The following is an 18,402-nucleotide window of genomic DNA, read 5'->3' as shown; positions in this document are numbered from 1 at the left end:
TTTACATAGCGTCCGCGGGACGCGTGGGGTATTTCGCAACTTCGTCCTCACTCTACCCACGACTTTTTATATCGAGCGAACTACAAAAGAAGCTTCATCGACTACCTAATCTACAAAGGGCTCTGCCTCTCTTCATACTGCTTCAGTCACTGGTTCCGAATATGAGGTTCTTACTCATCTTGCTTCACCTCGCGGTGGCCTTTGCGCTGGCCATCGTAGAGCAAACTACTATTACCAACAAGGCCCCGAGCATCATTGTGGTAGAGTTGACTGAAGACAGTCACCAGGTATTTCATACAATATAAAATGCACCAAATTCGTTGTACCACAAGGCTGACCTGCCTTTCTAGAGTTCAGACGTTGTTTTCGATACTATAGAACAACGCATGTTCGACTACCTATGCATATTTACCCGCCGTCACACCTTCAACTCCCCGTCCTTTCGAGGCCTCTCGTTCAGCTTGTCCTGCGAGGGAGATAGGGAAGTAGTCCGGAGCAAAGTACTGCCTATAATCCAGTCCTTAGACTTCGTGGAGAAGGCTTCTCTCGCCTCGTGGAGTCATGAAACGCCTCAACACCCACAACAGCGACCCCAACAACATGCAGCTCTTCTGGGAGAAACATCACACAAAGCAAAACGACAAACCACCGCATCCCCTAGCTCTGAATTGTATCAATCACTCACCCTTCCAACACACAACGACACAGGTGTATCCCGCCTCCACGCCGAAGGCACCCTCGGCACCGGCATGCGCATCGCGGTAATCGACACGGGCTTTGACCTTGCCTCTCCTGGGCTCTCTCAGACGCGAGTGGCGTATAACTACAACTACGTCGAGGATGCCTTCAACTTTACAGGCGACAATTGCATTAACTTCTTGCACGGAACGCATGTTCTGGGTATCATTGCCGCCGAGAGCGAGGAAAGAGAGTTTGGGGTAGTAGGCGTGGCGCCGAATGTGACGGTTGAACTGTATGGACTTGACCCGTGTGAAGGTGCTGCGCCGAGTGGGTTGGATAATTTGATGGCTGCCATTGAAAATGCCAGTAGCAGGGATGTTGATCTTATAATGATTGGGTATGGAATTGGGCTTGCTTTTGAAGAGGGTAAGTTCACAACGTTTCACAAGAATCTTCCCGGGTTCTGAGATATGCCGAAGCTGACAACGTTTGGATCATCTACTAGAGCCCGTTGCTCGTTTGGTCAGCCAAGCCGTTGCGAATGGAACGGCGGTGACGGTTGCGTCTGGGAATGGCGGGCCGGGCTTGTTCACGGGCATATCACCCGCCAACGCCCGTGGTGCTGCGGCGATCGGGTCGGCGGATAATTCTGCGACGCCGTATTACACGTGGCGAGCCAACTTCACATCTGGCGATGATGCCGGTTTCGTTCGTTACGCGCCACAGTTTCCTGCCAACTTTCCTGCCGGGAATAACCTCACTCTATGGAGTCCTGGCTCTGCGGAAGGGTTGCCGGAGGGGTGTAACCCCGCGCCGGGGGGCTTTGTCCCTCCTGCCGACCCGGCGAATACCATTATGCTCATTGAGGAAGATCATTGCTGGTTGAGTCCTGGGAACACGTCAACCCGGCTCGCGCTTGGGTTGGGGATTCCGTACGTGTTGCGGTATCAGCCTTCGTCGGCCTCAGTCGTCGATGGGATGCAGTGGCGGCCTGGGTTTGCTGAATATTCCAGGAATTACAAGGGCATTGCTCGGATCTCCAACGAGGATGGGCTTTTCCTCGCGAGCCTACTTTCCAACGGCTCCTCTGTACGGATCTCCGTCCCCTCGAACATCTCTGAGGCGCATGAGGAGGTACTCTACCGAGACAATGATATTTCGAGTGGTCTCGTCTCCGGGTTCTCTAGCTGGGGTCCCACGCCCGAAGGAAAGAGTTACCCGTCCTTCATCGCGCCGGGAGAGAATATCCTCAGTACGTTCCTGCCGAGGTATGGCGGCGTGGCTGTTGTCGGCGGGACGAGCATGTCGAATCCGTTTGCCGTGGGCGTGTACGCCCTGGTGAAGGAACGGCATCCGGACTACGATCCGCAGCAGATTCTCGCGGTGGTGACATCGACTGCGAAGCCGGTGCGGTTCATTGATGATGCGAGGCAGAAGAAGGAGTTTCTGGCGCCGGTGTTCAGTCAGGGTGGTGGACTTGTTGACGCGTGGGATGCTGTTCACACCGTCTCATTGGTGAATATTTCGAGTTTGGACTTCAATGATACGACGCGTCGGCCGGAGGCGCTGACCCTCAGCTTAAAGAATACGGGGACGGAGACGTTGAAGTATAAGTTGAGACATCTGGGCGCGGCGTCGGGGTATATCCTGAGCGAGACGGATCCGTACGGCTTGACTGGTGCGGAAGGGTATCCGGTGTATGCGGATGTGGATATATCCCCGGCAGAGGTGGAACTTGCTCCGGGCGGATCTACAACTATCTCGGTATCCGTCCGATCCAATCCAGCGCTCCCTGCGACGTCTAGGGGTATTTTCTTCGGAGGCTTCATTGAGATCGTGTCCTCTGCATCTGAGGCGAATACGCTCACGATTCCATACAGCGGCTTCGGCACACCGTTGGTCGATATCCCGATGATCAACCCCAACGCATCGCACCTCGTCAAAGTTGACCCCTCGACTAATCTCGACACGGAAGTACCGCCCGATACCCTCTTCACATGCCTCTTCAACGGAACCATCCCCAAGCCGGCGTGGCCTGTCACCTGCGACCTCGGCTTTCCCGGGTTCCGCAAGGTGTTTGTCACTGCGAGCCGGGAGTATACCTACGATCTTGTCAGCGCCGAGACGGGCGAGGATGTATTGGCCGGGACGTTTAGGGGCAGTGCGGAGAATTGGGCTGCGCCCTCGAGCTGGTGGGTTTGGGATGGATCGGAGGAGGATAGGAAGTATGTGCCGCCTGGTGCGTATTTTTGGAGGGTCAGGGCGTTGAGGTTGAATGGGGATGCTGGGAGGGCGGGGGATTGGGATGTTTGGGAGAGTGGGAGGTGGAGATTGGCTTATGATGGGAGGAGTGTTGGGCTTCCTGGGAATATTACCATAGGGTAGGCTATGAAATCGGACGTCATCCCAGATGGTATAAGCAGTGATAGGGAGAGGCTTTGTGTCGATTAAGGACGTATTGTGAGGATTTGAAAGGGTTGGTCACTTGAAGCACATCAATTCATCAGGATATGAGGACGTCGTGGACTGAGTTCTTATTGTCTAAGTTATTGGAGAAGCGTTTATACTTCGTACATACTAGTAGCTAGAAGTACACCAAAGACTGGGAATGCAGCGAAAACCCAGCGCAGGTCTGGCGTCTCTCTTCCATCTAGGTACCTCGGAGAACCTAGCAAGGCACGTCGTTACAGCAAGTTCCGACGTCAGTGTCGGTGCACCAATAGCCATTGCAGCAGGCGCCGTCGCAATGGCAGCGAGCCTCAATCTACACCAGGTACGGGTTAGCATTCATTGAGTTGACTCGTTCTATGAAGATGAGTGTGCTTACGAGTGCCCTTACGGCGTGCTGGTTCTCGTTCGTGGCAATGGCGTTGACGCCGGCGAGGAGGATAGCGAAAGCGGATAGGAAGATGGCGGCCTTCATTTTGTTATTGATTTCGTCAGAATGTTGGCGGATCAGGCTACGTTTGGTCGATGAAATGAGTTGAAGGATTGGGTAGGCGATGTTGTAAATGACATCAACAAGCTCTTTGAGGTGATCAGCACATTGTTTTATATGAATTCCAAAACCTGCTTTCCTCAGACGCATCCTAGCTATTGAAACTTACGCCCACACTAAGGAATTCAACTTCATCCAGGTTCACTATCTTTTCTCATCCTTCAAATCCTCCACCATAACAGAAGCAGAAGGACCCAAGGCCGTGGCTTGAATCCATCAAACCGTTTTGAAGAGAGGTTGAAGGTGAGGAAGGATCCCTAGAGTCTTGGCTGTAAGCCTGCAACCAGACTAAGTCGGGATGGGGAAGGTGGCTACCCCGGCAGCGATCCGAAGGATCGGGAGGCCCTGGTAGAGAGGTTGTCGGAGGATCGAGGAGGCAACATGAGGAATGTGATACGTGAGATCTCGGTGTGTAAGAGCTAAAGCCGGAAAGGCTTTTACGAACTTTTTGGGAAACCCAGGGACGACTTTGGTAACGCTTTCTCAAAGACAAATATTGAAGCTGAGTTACTTCACTGCATGGGAGAATATTCCCTGGGGGTGGTAAGAGAGTTGGGGGGGTTTAAAAAAAAAAGGCAATGTCTTATCCTCGTTCATGCAATGGATTTCAACTAATACCTACACTCCCTTCTCAATCTTCTCCATTGCCGTGTAAGCATCACCAGCATCCCTCCGCGCCCCCTCATCAAGCCCCTCAGCATCCCGAATAACCGCAAACCTCTCCTTCCACAGCTGCCACCGCTCGGGACAAAGCCCATCAGTCCCTTTGAACTTGCGCCTCAACTTCACAGCTTCCTTCTTATCGAGCTTCCACAGGGGTCCGGCTGTCGCCCCGCTCACCACCTCGTCGCGCCCGTGTAAGAGGTGGCCGGCGTGGATCATCCACGCTGCGGCGATACGTGTTTTGTGTGTGATGTCCTCTACGGCGGCTGGATCTGAGTCGATCTCGTCTGGGGCAGCGCGGACGGGCTTGATTGTGCCTTCTAGAGCATCTACGAGCGCCCAGATTGCGTTTGTTTCTAGAGGGACGAGGCCTAGGCCTGCGACTCGGGCTGCGTATGCTTGCAGGTTTACTTGGCGATCTTTTCGTGCTTCTTCACTCGGAGCTCTTGGATCCCCTGTCATGAGGTCTCATATCAGTAAGTGCTTTGTGATGGTAGGACCGTTTGAAGGTAGTTGCATGAACACAGGAGCGGGGTATGATCTTACCATCACTGAGCGATTCGTTCAAGGTATTCGCGAACATGGGAAGACTCTTCCACACCTCGACCGAGTTGTCACTTGCACCTCCCCATTCTTCGCCCAGGATGACCGTATTGGGTGGAAGACTGATGAGCGCCTTGATGACTGCCGCCAGCTGATCTTGCTCACGCCGGTCGTAGGGAATCTGACGGACTAGGTCGTGCATGAGATCCCAGAACCACCAGAGGAAAGAACCTGCTGTGCCATGTTCTTCGTAATCTGAAGTGAAGAGCGAGTTCATTGCCGCGGCGGCCTTCTCGGTCGAGATAGCACTATGCGAGTCGAAGGCAGAATTGAGTATCTCGACGACTCTGGCGGCGAAGGGAGGCGCACCAGGGTCTTCTAGTTGAAGTTGCACCGCCGACATCGTTGGTTGTGAGACGAGATGACTTTGCAATGGGCTGTTTGTTACTTTCTGGATTAAAATGTAGCTGTATCAAACGGTTTCTTCTTCCAGATATCGTTGAATTTACTGCTTGACAATGTATCAATTGGGCGTCGGGGTGACAGACAGTTGCATCGACTTTTGGTAGTTCAAGTAAAGCTGCCGTCATCCGGCGAACACTCCCAATTAGAGTTCACCCCCTAGCCCATAAATAAAAGCCCGGCTTCTGGAAAGGGAAAGTCGCCAGGCCTCTTCAGGCCCCAGGGATGGCGCCTCCAGGCCGCAGCGCGCGCCAGGATAGGCGACCATGTTTCGGGGCCCGGCGTCCCCGTCGGCGCCCTGCACAGCCCTAAAAGGGGGGTCCCCGCCCTTTCCCCCTCAAACGGCGCCATGCCGTCAACCCGTGCCGGGGCGCCGGTGCACCATGAACTTCAGACGCCCAGAGCTCGTTTTCTGCTAGGCAACCAGAGTTTAGCAAAGTCTAAATAGGTGGTTTGTTTGGGGTATGTTGGCTATAGTTGGTCATCCTATGAACCTTGCTGTCGATAAAAGGGGTGATGGCAATGCCCGGTCCCGTACCAAGCGTGCTGTTCGAATCGTCCGAAGGAGGGAGATTTCTAGGCAGAAGAATGAGGTCGTTCGATTTTTCTGCCTTTCTTTGGATCGTGATTTACAGATACCCCGGCTTTCTAGTCTATCTGAAGTTTGTTACCAAGCTGACGTTGAAGTTTGAGCTATTTGACATTCTATTGCATTGGCAACATTTCTAGAAGCAATATCAACACTTAGACATCCGCTCGTTCCGGATTTCAGGCGAGCTCTGGAGTACTCTATTACGGCTGATGAGATGATTGCTTGTAGCTTGGCATACTTGGTAAACAGAGACGGTGTTTGTTGTTTTAGACTCATAGAACGGATCACTCAAGCCGGCTATGGAGGCATGAAACCGCTCGCAGCAAGGTTACATTTGGTGGAGATAGCCATGAACACTCGGCGAACATACAGTACCATGATCGGCAGTGTCAAGGTCTCGTAAAAATGGCCTGCTGCTGGCCGGCGGAGTCAATCAACGACTCATTCGGCACCTTTAACCGATGTATTATGGCGTAGGAATAGGGTAACTCACCTGTCAGTCATTAGGGAACTTTCACAAATGATCTTGTTGTCTTTCACTCACATATTGGTGCTTTGAAGGTGTGAGTCAGCTCGTCAGGGAATATGTAGGCCCGAATTGAGATGGCTGAATGCTACTTTGGGATCCTTCACTCCATCGATGTTGCAAAAGAACTTCGGCCCCGTTGCATGCCAGCATCTAGCCATCATAGATTGAGATGCACGCAAGTATTGACTTGCCTCCAGCATCATGATACCGTATGAAGAATTTATGACTTATCATGTATGTGTGGTAGCAAGAGATACAAAGAGTCGTGTTCATTTCTAGTTGTGAAAGCGATTTGGCATAGTCTGTTCAAAAGTTGAGTATATTAAGCCCAGGCTATATCGTGATAGAGTTCATGGTCTATATGATACATCGAAGCTCATCTTATTTTGTCCCGATTGTAGCCAAAGTTGGGGTAGAATATAATTAGGTCTCTGAGATATACCTAAGCAGATCATATTGGCGGCCGTACATTGATACATCACTGACTCGCAACGAATTGTGAGCATAGACCACATTCACTCGGCTGGACCGGGAACATGGCTGACAAGTTCCCTCGAGACATCTTGGAGGCCTAGGAGAGAAGAAACAACAAGTGCTCAACTTCATGGGATAAATAGCGTCGTCTTGCACCGTCAAAATGAAGAAATCTCAAGCTCACTCCTCATCCAACGGTACTTCAAAGCCTCTTACACTCATTTACAACTTGAAAACATTCAATCGTTTCTCACACTCACTTCGCAAATCACTTTCAGTAACACCAACTTGTCAAGATGGTTTCCTACACTTACATCCTTACTCTCCTCGCTGCCACTGCCAGCATCGCCAGCCCGACTCCTCTCTTGGGCGAGGACGGCACCATTGAGACTCGTCAATCCGGCCAGGTAATTACTTCATATCCCTCCTGCCTACCATCTCCAAATCGCATCAAAACTAATGATCTCTCTATAGTCCTACACCTGCAAAGCAGGAGCCAAGAACGACGGCGCCCTGTACGGAACAGTCAAATACGACACATCCATCGGATACCTCCGCGAAGCCAAGACCACCGCGGGCTCCAGCGGGTACCCCAAGCCGTTTGACAACAGGGGCAACGTGATGACATTTGCCTCGGGATGCTCCGGCACCGTCTACGAGCTCCCTGTCCTGGCAGACGGCAAGCGCTACGACTTCAACGCCAAGAAGGGGACTACCAACCGTCCTGGTCCCATGCGTGTGTACTACACCAAGGATCTCAAGTTCTGCGGTATTGGAGCCAAGGAGAAGGCCGACGGTACTGGCAACCCCCATAACTGCGCCGCCAACTAAGGAGCTCTTTTTTGGCTTGGGGTATTGGTTCGATGGATGTTTCTTCTATGATGGAAGAAGGCGGCGCATGTTGTTCATGTATGAAGATTGAAACAGATGGTACACAGACAAATATTTAAGTACAATCTTTGAACTTGTCGCACGGGCATCGATATGACAGCTGGTCACCTCTGGACTGTTTGATTTTAGCCGATGCAGCATGCTAGAACGGGAATGGCCTTGACCACGTTTTGGTCGCTCAAGAGGACTTGGGATAGCATAGAAATTGAGCTCATTGGTTCCGAACTGCAGAATAACCTCTAAGTGCTTATTGTAAGGCCGCACATCCAACGAGCTCTGAATGGCTGGATTGCTAACTTGCTATTCCCTGAGTATGGTGACTGGAGTTGAGATAAGTCCATCTCATCAGAGGTTGGATGTAGGGTACCGCTCTAAATCACTAACAACCGGAAACAACGCACACCGTACGATGCGAAAAAGACATGAGGTGATTAAGGTGCTCAGGGCTGCTGGCCGGACAAACACCTCCTCCCTTTCTTAGCATGCCCTGGATGAGGAGACAGGGGCACGTGGGTAAAAGGTGGCTTGAATGCGTGATGACGGAAGCCACAAGGGAGAGACAATATCGGTTCCCTTCCACCTTTCCTTCCCGCCCGGACGAACCCCTCCGCTCTGTCCTCCTTCCTGTGGCAGCTATGGTGCGCAGAGTGCGTACCTACTCCTGCCGTCCAATTGTTACTGGTGAGAATGGCACGAATGGGAAGGTGCGTGGCTGGACCAACGTTGTGTGATTGCCTGTGTGGCTGGTGACGTCACGATGCCGACGTCACGGGCGACAATTCTCACCACACATGGCAGTCACTGGCGTCGGCTCCTGCCTGCCCCAACCCGCCGCTTTGGTTCGCTTGGGGTTAGCCAAGTCTCAGGCGGCAGCGCCCATCGCGTCACAAGGACGTTGTTTGTCGTCCGCGTGGGCTCCTTTCTTAAAGCTAACGGTGCGGCCAGTTCTCAATCGACCTTTTGAGCTGCCGGAGCTAAAGCTGAAGCTTCCATTTATTCACCTTTGCCCGATCGCATCCAGACTCCCAAGTTCATTCGCAAACCAGACACTCCAGCTAAACTCAAACCACAACCCTAACCGTCATCATGGCCGTCTCCAACGCTCTCCAGGATCTGTTCAGCAGCATCTACGAGCTTCTCTCCTCCATCTTTAACGCCTTCTACCACGTTCTGCAGACCATCTTCAACACCATCATCGGCTTCTTCACCGGCCTCGTCAATCTCATTACCGACGTATTCCAAGGCGCAATCGATGTCGTTGGCGGGCTTGGCAAGTTCGTCTTGAGTAAGTCCCACGCCACCAATACAGCTGCTTGTCGTCTTGTTGTTAACTCCATGTACCAATAGGCAACTTCGTCATCATTGGCGTCATTGCGGCCGGCGGCTACGCCTACGTCCGGTACACCTCGCAAGGTCGGCAGGTCGCTACCGGCAAGAAGACTGCCTAAGCGAGTCAGCTCACACGAATCCTGGGTGGAAGTGTTACACACGAATCTGGTGAGGATAATACGGAAGGTTAAGCTTGGTGGGAGACACACGGGATGAACGTACAGGGATGGGCGTTGACGCAACAGCAGAGGATCCGATGATACCACTATTATAGCCGGTTTTGATTTCAACCAAGATACCTTTTAGCAACGCAATCCATTCGCTCTGCTTTCTCGAGTACTCGTCGTCTGCCCCCTTGTGCACTACTGGTCATTGCTTACGGAGTCCGCTCCGCCGCGTCGTCTTGAGACCCTCTGGCCGGGCCTCACTCCGCAGCGGGTCCCAACCCGCTTCCGCAATCCTCATCATGGCAAGATGGCCGAGCGGTCTAAGGCGCCAGCTTCAGGTAAAAATCTGATCCTGCTGGTGTGGAAACACGCGCGAGTTCGAATCTCGTTCTTGTCATAATCCTTTTGTTTCGAGACGGATTTGTTGGTTTTGACCAAGAAGAATTTGATCAAGTCGAAGTACGGCCCACGACGATGAGATGGGCGACTTTGTATCGCGGATCGCGCCCGTTCTGGACACGAGATGAGAACGCGATCCATGCCCAGCAAGGCAAAAAGCCATGCATGATGCTTCTCTTGGCTACACCAAATGCTGCCTTGGCGTCCTCACATATGGTCGAGGACGATAGGCAACGGCACTTGGCGCGCACCGGTTGTCCGTTGAACAGAGTTTTCCCGGAGCCGATTGCGTGCGTTATTAGGCCGCTTCTGTTGTCCGTTTAGAAGATCTGGAGAGCTCCGTCTGGGAAGCTGTGCATCCATCCGCCTTGGAGTTCTGGAACGGAAGACAGCTCATTCTCGTCCTTCTCTTTTCCTCTTACCTTACTCAACTTGTTTTTCGGGGTTGGTCTCCACTCTCAACCTCAAAGAGAACATGAAAGAGAAAATGATGCAGCTAGCCGCTTTCCTGATTCGCCGTCACCGGCACCATCCTGGAGGAAGGAGACCTAGGGTAAGCCCAGCACCAGCTCCACTCTCAGCACACAGGATACTCAAGCACCAATTTCGAGCAATGAGACATCAACATCCGATATGGTGTAGTGGCCAACATGATGCCCTCTCATCTCCTCGAGAGGTTAGGCATAGCCCCGAGTTCGATTCTCGGTTTCGGAACTTTTGCCTCATCAAGTGGATGAGGTAGGTGTTTTTTGCGTGCTCAGGCGGCTTAAGAGTTGAAACTTTCAATTTCAAATGGAGCGTTGAGATTACATAAGTGTGTGCCTTATGTAACTGGGTTCCACGGTAGATGGCTGACATTTTGCCGTCAGTTACTAATGCATGAAGCAAGGTACCTACTTATTTATCAACGCAGTATTCACATGCGCCAGCCTGTTCCAACACTGGAAGCGCTCATCTTTGTTGGCGCTGTCAAGATCGTAGCCGCCGTGCCGCTGTCCAAGAAAGCTTAGCATCTGCTGAAGAAGCAGGGGTTCATCTGAAGTGGTATTTTTTCTCTCCTTCTTCTCCCCCACCTTAGCCCCTCCTCGCGCACCGAGTACACATTCGCTTTTGCGCCTCTGTGGATCGCCCAAAGTTCATGCTGCAAGCAGCCAGAACCGTGAGACCACAGTCTACAGTCTCGGGAAGACACCGCTATTGGACTACTTACTTTGTATGAAAAATCTTGAATTGCTACGTGCAGAAAGTGGTACAACTACTCAACTGCAGCATGCATTGGCTTTGAAGCTCGTATTGACTCCCCGCTGACTCCCCGTCTCGATGGAGAAGACGCAATTCGGCAGCCCAGCCAAGGCCCTGTGGACCTATCCCACCGGCGGGATGTGGATTGTGTGGTGGATTGTCTCCGAGAGTGAGGTTCTCAGAATTCCCCGTCATTGAGTCTGGCACCTAGCTTCACTGCCAGGCATTGAAGCTTCAGCACTCTTGAGTCTCAGTTGCGGTCGGATTTGAATAGCTCCCTCCGTGAGGCCAGGAAGAAGCCTGCCCATGATACTTCAAGGAGGTTGATAAAAACTAAAGGCACCATCTCACGTTCGAACCTTTTTCGAATCCTTGAAGGTTCCTCGGTCATCGGCCACCCATCGGCGGACTCCCACCCACATTCCGCCTAGCTCTCTGCACGCAAAAACATAATGGATACAACGTACCATTCAGCCAGCGTCAACATCATTAACTGGCCGCGGAAGTGCAAAATCCAGCAACCGTAAGAGTTGATGAAGAAATATGTTCCAGCGCACTCGACATGTGCATATCATCACACGCACCTGGAAATCTTCGGTGGCTGTATGAAGAGACGAAGCAACGCCGCATCGTCACCGAATCTGAGTGCCTATGAGCGGACCGGACCGTTGACAAAACAAAACTGAATCCTCCGCACGTTGACTGGTCGAGTCCGCCGCGAAAAGCTTGCAAACCCGCGCTAAACAACGTGAAGCCATTGAAACTGGGGCCGACGGCGTTTCTGACCACCATCCACGCCCCCTCGTTCATCACGACATGGAACCAATTCCGGGAACTTCCTGTAGTTCCTGCGTGGCCTTTTTTACTCATCTCACGCCCTCCCCTTCCCACCCTTGTCGGCCGTTCTGAATTCATCCAATCCGCGATCACTGATCTCTTTCAATCATCTTATCAGATCATCTAATCTGATCCTCTCGACCCCACCGTTCAACAAAGGATGCAACCATCTTCACGCATCGCACACCCCCTCCCCCCCAGTAAGACGCACTGGCGGGAGGACGATCACATCGAAAGGACCAAACTTACAGACCCCCCCTTGCTGAAGAAAAAAAAAGTCAGTGTGAGAGAGAGGCATTTTTCCTCTGGTTATTCTGCCCCGAATGTGACATTACGTAGAGCCTAGGATTGGTAGGTCGTAGATGAAATCTGACCCTAATACCCCGCCATCTTCTTCACTACGTAGCTTTTTTCTCTTCTTTTGTACTGCGTGTGGGCAGCAAGAGTTCTTTCGTCCCTTTTTCGTTTTGTTTTCTTCCCCTCCCTTTCGTCATCTTCCCGGGAAATAGCTTGGCGATACCCCCAAGCTTTGAGGCTCACGATGTTTGGCGTTTCCAACTGGCTGATCGCGGCCAGCGTGGCTCTCGCCACGGCCGTGTACTGGGCTTTCAAGGCCGTGTACATGAGAACCAGATTCAGAGGATTGGTAAGAACTTCATTCTCAACTCACTCCGCCACGTTCTGCATGCGGACCAGAGTAGATAGGCGCAAAGCATGCAGCTCACGAAAGTCACAATGCTGACTCTTTTGGTGTCTTGTCACGATAGCCTCAACCGCCAAAGCACTCATGGATCTGGGCGCACACAATCATCTGGGAAGAGCTGGCAGCCACGCTCCCGCTCTTCACCCACCCCCAGCACATCTACACCATCATGGCGCAAAAGTACAACCTCGGCGGAATCTTCTACGTCGACATGTGGCCCTTTGTCGAGTCCCAGGTCATCATCACCGACCCGGACGCCGCCCAGCTCGTCCTCACCACGAACCCCTACCCCAAGCACCCCACCATCGAGCAGTTCCTCCGTCCCTTCACCGGCAAGGACAGCATCGCCGCCTCCAACGGCGACCGCTGGAAGTACAACCACCGCATGGTCGGCTCCGGCTTCACGCCCACCTACGTCAAACCCATGGCCGGCATGATTGCCGAGCAGGTCCTCATCTTCCACGAGCGCCTTCGCGCGTTTGCTGCCAAGGGCGAGTCGTTCAACATGGAGGAGGAGTCGGCCAAGACCATCTTCGACGTTGTCGGCAAGATTGTGTTCGGTGTCTCTCTCGAGGCCCAGAGATCTGGTTCGCCGCTGCTTGAGGATTTGCGAAACTCGATTAACCCCGCCACGACCTTCATCGGCACCCGTAACCCGTGGAAGAAGCGCAAGGCACAGCAGAAGTTGCAGGCGCTCAAGGATCGCGTTAGGGATACCCTGGCCAAGGAGATGAAGGAGAGGTTGCGCATCCTGCAGGACGAGAAGGAGTTGCCTTCGCGACGACAGGTCAAGAGTGTCTTGGATCGCATCGTCCTCGACAGAATCCAGAGCGGACCGGGCATGGGTCTCGACGACGAGTTCATCGACACCGCTGTCACCAAGTAAGTTAATCCCTTCTCACGCGTCGCATGTCGATCCTCGCTAACGACCAAACCAGCCTCAAGGCCCTCCTCCTCGGAGGTCACGGCACCACCACCGACACCTTCACCTGGGTCACAATGTTCCTCTCCCTCTACCCAGACGTTGTCGCCCGCCTCCGCGCCGAGCACGACGAGCACTTCTCCCCGGACCTCGACACCACCGTCGAGATGCTCATCGCGAACCCGCAAAAGACAAACGACATGGACTTCACCAACGCCGTCATCAAGGAGACGCTCCGCTTTTTCCCTATCGGCTTCACCATCCGCCAGGCCCCGCCCGGAACGACGCACCTCGAGTGGAACGGCCGCCGCTGGCCCGTCAAGAACCTCATGGTCATCCCCTGCGCCCACTCGACGCACATGGACCCCAAAGTCTGGGGCGAGGACAGCAAGAGTTTCCGACCCGATCGGTTCCTGGGCGAGGACGCCAAGGATATGCACCGCTTCGCGTGGCGGCCTTTTGAGCGCGGGCCCAGGGCGTGTATTGCGCAGGATTTGGCCATGGATGAGCTGCGCATCATGTTGTTGCTCACGGTGCGGTGGTTCGACTTCGAGACGATTGTGAATGGGACTACGCAGAGGGTCGATTATATGGATATCGATCACAAGGTGGGCGATTTGGCTTTCCAGATGGTTGGTATGGAGGCTAGGCCGAGGCACGATATGAAGATGAAGGTGCACGTCAGGGAGAGGAAGTAAGCGGTCGGCTCGGACATGCCGACTCCGACTAAGACGTGGTCTCTTGGGGCGAAAGCTCTGTAGGTTCTGCGCTTAGGACCGCCCGCTGAGCGATCTGGGTGTCGAGGTGGTTCCAAGGTCAGCAGTGGTGCCTCGACCAGGAGAATAGTGCAGTGAGTCGGGCACACAGTGGAGATTATGGTGGTGTACATAATTTGGACGATTGTCACACATTAATGTCATTGTCTCAGAGGTTAGCGGCAGCACCTTGAGGAAGCTCCAAGGTGATGGGTGATGACTGGATTTCTCTGCATCCTGGGTCTGAAGTATGACTGAAGCTGGGACAGATTCTCAGCTAAGTAATCTTACTTGAATCGAGTGACAACATGAACTCACTACCATTATTGTTGGTATCGCGTGCCACATGACTACTAATGGTAGGATGGGCGCTGTCCAGTCTGCGTTTGCCCTTGTCGTCTGTACGCTTGCTTGTTGAGAGGAACACTCAATCTTAGCCAAGTTCCGGAGAAGATTGTCATCAGGTAAAGACTCGATGTAAGGTAGATGGTTTGAGGCAATTGATCACCCAAACACTTTTACCAACGTGAGAACAGGAAATTCTCTTTAAGTTTGTTCTCTGTCGGAGTCCATTCCGAGCCAGTTGGTCCGTCACCATCGTATGAGGAGGCTACTAGATAAATCTCGTATCAAAGGTCCTCCCTTGACTCCTGACCACAACCTGTGACATTCAAGCGGGGGGCCATGCCAAATAAAAAGTGTCAAGAGACACGGACGGTGACTCGTTAGTATGGATAAAACATTCCGGCCCGAGATGAACTCTGGGGTGAGACCAAAGTCCGATTGACGCACGATTGACGTTGATGATTTGATGGCCGTAGCCGAGATGGCGTACATTCCACCATCGTGGCGCCGACACTCACCCCCTTTCCTTACCTTTTCCCCAGGAAAATGGCTAAGACTTTGGCGTTTTAAGATTAAAATAGGCGCGGCAGGATGAGAGAACGCAGAAGAGCGTTAGTCGGTCGGCAAGCATGACGGGTAGAACGCTAGCAAAGATACGAGGGACTAGGAGCGAAGTTCTTGGGGAAGAGAATACGAGACGCGACTAAGTGAATTCTTGCTGGAGAACGAGGCACGACAAACACAACAGCACCGGAATGTAAAATGTCATCCAGACCGGATGTGATCCGAGTTTTACCAACAAACTACCCCTTGGCCATCAACGCTAGCTGAAATGTTTACGTTTAATTCACCGTCTTGGCTTCAACTCGATGTCCTATAAATCATGATCAGAGTTCTCCTACAGACTCAACTTTCTTTCCATCTCAACCCACACACTCATTCACAACTTTGACATCAAGTCATACCACACTCTTTTACACCACACGGTCTTCACCACCCAAACCCCAACAACATGTCTTCTCACGTGGCTCCCCTCCTGGCCGGCCTGATCATCAGCGCCGCCCAGCTCACCTCCGGCTCCCCCGTGGCCGACGCCCCCGTCGTCGCCGCCCCGGTCGCCGCCCTCCTCACCAACGGCACCTACACCCAGGTCGTCACCGCCATCACCACCTACTGCCCCGAGCCCACCATCATCTACCACGGCAAGCACACCTACACCATCAAGGAGCCCACCACCTTCACCATCACCGACTGCCCCTGCACCATCACCCACACCGGCCCCATGCCTACCGGCGTCGCCCCGAACCCCGACTGCCCGGCCACCTGCGCTGCCGCCTACGACAAGTGCCGCGGCGCTCCCGACGCCAACCGCGCCACTTGCGCCGCCGAGTACGCCGGCTGCCTCGGATATAGCCCCTTCGGCCCCGACGGCTCCCTCGTGACCCCCACCGCTTGCTCCGGCACCGCCGCCGTCCCTCCCATCGCCACAGGCATCGTTCCCCCCGGCACCAACTCTGCCGTCCCCCCCATCGCGACCGGCGTCGTCCCCCCCGCGACCACCGGCGCCGCCTGCGTCGCGGGCTGCAACGACGCCTACAACAAGTGCCGCAGCGCGCCCGGCGCCAACATGTCCACCTGCGCTGCGCAGTACGCCGGGTGCCTCGGCTACAGCCCCTTCGGACCTGACGGGTCGCTTGTTACGCCTACTGCTTGCTCTGGTTCTGCTACCGGTGCGGCGCCTACTGCGACTGCGAAGCCTTTGCCTTCTGTTGTGCAGGTTGCGTCTGCTGGGCGTGCGTCTTTCGGGGTCGCTGTTGCGGCTTTGTGTGGTCTTGTTGCCGTTGCGATGTTCTAAGGGGTGAATGAATGAAGTCTGTTCGAGATTGTATCTCGGGGGTTTGGGTATTGGATTCTTGTGTTAATAGTTGGCTTTAATATATTGTATTCATGAGACCGATCCTGAGACCAGCAGTCCTAACACGCGATGTTGCTCTCTGATTTACAGTCGCTCGATGCTCAAACATAGCTTGAAAAGTTTTACTTCATTTCTGATGCCCGGCCACACTCCATGTTGCATGATTCACCTTAGACTAGTTACTGGTTGAATATGAATCTATGTCTTATCAGCCACGAGCATCAGATTCCGCGGTGATATTCTATAATCAAAGATCGGCACGACATCAACGTTCTGCCCCCCGTTCTCCGTCAGGAACAAGTAGCGATCTAAAGCAATCACGCTCTCGACAACCTTGCAGCACAGCACACTGAGCGTCCAGAGGATTGCCACCTTACCCTCATACCCCCGATACCTTTCCTCGTAATCCGACAGATCAGCATCGCTAATTTTGCTCTTGTCAACGTTCAGGCATCCCATTGCTCTGCGTGCGAACGCGTTAAAGCTAGCCATGTCTCCCTTCCGCACACCCCACACCGGTCTATCCTCCTTGTCGAGCTCTATCCCTTTATCGTGGAAAATCTTCTCCAATAAGGCTCGGTAGAAGCGTCGTTTGGAGTACACCGATTCTTCTTTGCTCGGATCTGCCCTTTCCCAGTTATTCGGCGCCTGGCAGCCCGTCATAAGCGCCGTAGCACTCAGCGTGACGTTTTCCTCTCGCATCTTTGAACTGATAGGGAATCCCTCAGGACAAGCGGCGGAACGCGGGACGATGTGGTTATAGCAGCATCCGACGGCACCCAGACACACAATGAACGGTACGGTGGTGAAGTATCGCAGCATATGCTCAGACAAATTCCCGCACGCATGGAGGCCGACGAGCATGCACCGCTCCTCTCCAGCCCAGGCAGCTATCTCATCAGCCAAAGGTGGCGTGCCGTCGATGTAGCGCTGCATATGCTGGATTCTGCTTTCGGGAATACCGAGACTGGCCGCACATGCTTTTGAAGCTGCGATTTGGGACTCGCTGCCGTCGATTGCTAGTACGTGGAGCTCTGGGAATAGGTAGGCTAGTGCGACGGAGAGGTAGCCTTGGCCTGAGCCCATGTCGATGATGTGGGTCATGTTGTTGGTTTGGCAGACGTTGTGGATGTATGCGGCGGCGGTGGAGACTTCTGCGATCTTTTTGGTTTTCATGCGACTTATTAGGATCTCTGGTAGCGTGATGGTCTTGCCGGGCCGTTGGTTTCGTGGAAGGGCGAGTGACTGGATGCTCTTGAGCCACTTAGACAGCGACTCTGGCCGATTTGGTAAGGGTCGATGCCGTTGGCTTTCATCTGCTTCGTCATTTGCTGGTAATGAGAGTTCTGACTCTTCAATGCTGTCGATCAAGTCTTGCTGGGCTATGCGATGATCTGAAAACAACATCCACCACGATGTCCAGTCGGTGGGTAAGGCGTCCCAGGCATTGTGGATGAGTGAGTCGTTGACGTGGATGTCACCGGTAATCTGGCGGACTAGGGACGTGCCAATGAATTCAATGAGATCTTTCGCATATCCATCGATGCTGTTATATGAATTCGGCAACGTAATCATGATTTGGTAAGTATGCGTTGTTTTGTTGACATTGTGTTGCGGGAGGGTGGACTGTCGGGTGAAAAGTGAACATCGCATGCTCTCCTTTCTTACGTGAAAGCGGTATGGGACGGCAGAATCCAAGGGCAGTTGGCTTGAACAAGCCTGTTACCGTTCTGTACGAGGAAATGAAGGAACTCTCCCTTTAGATAAATACTACTAAGTACAGGCCAGAACAGATTGCATGTATTTTGTGGCTAGGCCGATTCTCCAAAGCCAGAATGAGTGAGTTCCTTTAATTGCTTCATTCCTCAAAGCCCGGAGACAGTCCACGTTCTGCTCTAGAGGGATTCATGGCTTCCCCCACATAATCTTTTGTTTGACTTTGAAGTTGAGTCTTG

General features: G+C 53.1%; 7 protein-coding genes across 7 annotated transcripts; 5 read left to right on the top strand and 2 right to left on the bottom strand.

Annotated features, from left to right (window-relative positions):
* Window positions 1-161: 161 nt before the first annotated feature.
* On the top strand, window positions 162-3,066 carry HER10_EVM0002513 (serine endopeptidase; the record flags this gene model as incomplete). Its single annotated transcript, XM_035472220.1, has 4 exons — window positions 162-279; window positions 358-973; window positions 1,010-1,107; window positions 1,187-3,066. 4 exons carry the CDS (start codon window positions 162-164, stop codon window positions 3,064-3,066), a joined length of 2,712 nt encoding a protein of 903 aa, XP_035334726.1.
* Window positions 3,067-4,297: 1,231 nt separating this feature from the next.
* On the bottom strand, window positions 4,298-5,318 carry HER10_EVM0001499 (uncharacterized protein; the record flags this gene model as incomplete). Its single annotated transcript, XM_035471244.1, has 2 exons — window positions 4,889-5,318; window positions 4,298-4,797 (listed from the first exon to the last, which is right to left on the bottom strand). The coding sequence occupies exons 1-2, from the start codon at window positions 5,286-5,288 to the stop codon at window positions 4,298-4,300; spliced, it is 900 nt and encodes a 299-aa protein (XP_035334648.1). The 5' UTR covers window positions 5,289-5,318.
* Window positions 5,319-7,238: 1,920 nt separating this feature from the next.
* HER10_EVM0013162 (uncharacterized protein) lies at window positions 7,239-7,773 on the top strand (the record flags this gene model as incomplete). Its single annotated transcript, XM_035482526.1, has 2 exons — window positions 7,239-7,349; window positions 7,417-7,773. 2 exons carry the CDS (start codon window positions 7,239-7,241, stop codon window positions 7,771-7,773), a joined length of 468 nt encoding a protein of 155 aa, XP_035335516.1.
* A 1,146-nt stretch (window positions 7,774-8,919) lies between these two features.
* HER10_EVM0010634 (uncharacterized protein) lies at window positions 8,920-9,281 on the top strand (the record flags this gene model as incomplete). The annotated part of the gene is made up of 2 exons (XM_035480087.1): window positions 8,920-9,118; window positions 9,181-9,281. 2 exons carry the CDS (start codon window positions 8,920-8,922, stop codon window positions 9,279-9,281), a joined length of 300 nt encoding a protein of 99 aa, XP_035335313.1.
* Window positions 9,282-12,252: 2,971 nt separating this feature from the next.
* HER10_EVM0010932 (cytochrome P450) lies at window positions 12,253-14,178 on the top strand. The gene is made up of 3 exons (XM_035480376.1): window positions 12,253-12,453; window positions 12,575-13,392; window positions 13,449-14,178. Exons 1-3 carry the CDS (start codon window positions 12,349-12,351, stop codon window positions 14,128-14,130), a joined length of 1,605 nt encoding a protein of 534 aa, XP_035335337.1. The 5' UTR covers window positions 12,253-12,348; the 3' UTR covers window positions 14,131-14,178.
* A 1,118-nt stretch (window positions 14,179-15,296) lies between these two features.
* HER10_EVM0012907 (uncharacterized protein) lies at window positions 15,297-16,488 on the top strand. The gene has a single exon (XM_035482285.1). It carries the CDS (start codon window positions 15,545-15,547, stop codon window positions 16,385-16,387), a length of 843 nt encoding a protein of 280 aa, XP_035335496.1. The 5' UTR covers window positions 15,297-15,544; the 3' UTR covers window positions 16,388-16,488.
* A 157-nt stretch (window positions 16,489-16,645) lies between these two features.
* Window positions 16,646-18,022, bottom strand: HER10_EVM0004895 (uncharacterized protein; the record flags this gene model as incomplete). The annotated part of the gene is made up of 1 exon (XM_035474523.1): window positions 16,646-18,022. One exon carries the CDS (start codon window positions 18,020-18,022, stop codon window positions 16,646-16,648), a length of 1,377 nt encoding a protein of 458 aa, XP_035334904.1.
* Window positions 18,023-18,402: the final 380 nt, after the last annotated feature.

This window comes from Colletotrichum scovillei (genome assembly GCF_011075155.1).
Source record: "Colletotrichum scovillei strain TJNH1 chromosome Unknown Contig00004, whole genome shotgun sequence".
Lineage (NCBI taxonomy): Eukaryota > Fungi > Ascomycota > Sordariomycetes > Glomerellales > Glomerellaceae > Colletotrichum > Colletotrichum scovillei.
Note: the sequence above shows the minus strand (reverse complement) of the source record. Positions and strands in the feature narration are given on the sequence as shown.

Excerpts from the sequence above, each read along its gene's own strand:
- HER10_EVM0012907 (XM_035482285.1), top strand. The coding sequence starts at position 15,545 with ATGTCTTCTCACGTGGCTCCCCTCCTGGCCGGCCTGATCATCAGCGCC.
- HER10_EVM0010932 (XM_035480376.1), top strand. The coding sequence starts at position 12,349 with ATGTTTGGCGTTTCCAACTGGCTGATCGCGGCCAGCGTGGCTCTCGCC. Across the intron at positions 12,454-12,574 it reads GAACCAGATTCAGAGGATTG|CCTCAACCGCCAAAGCACTC; the intron begins GTAAGAACTTCA and ends TTGTCACGATAG. Across the intron at positions 13,393-13,448 it reads ATCGACACCGCTGTCACCAA|CCTCAAGGCCCTCCTCCTCG; the intron begins GTAAGTTAATCC and ends CGACCAAACCAG.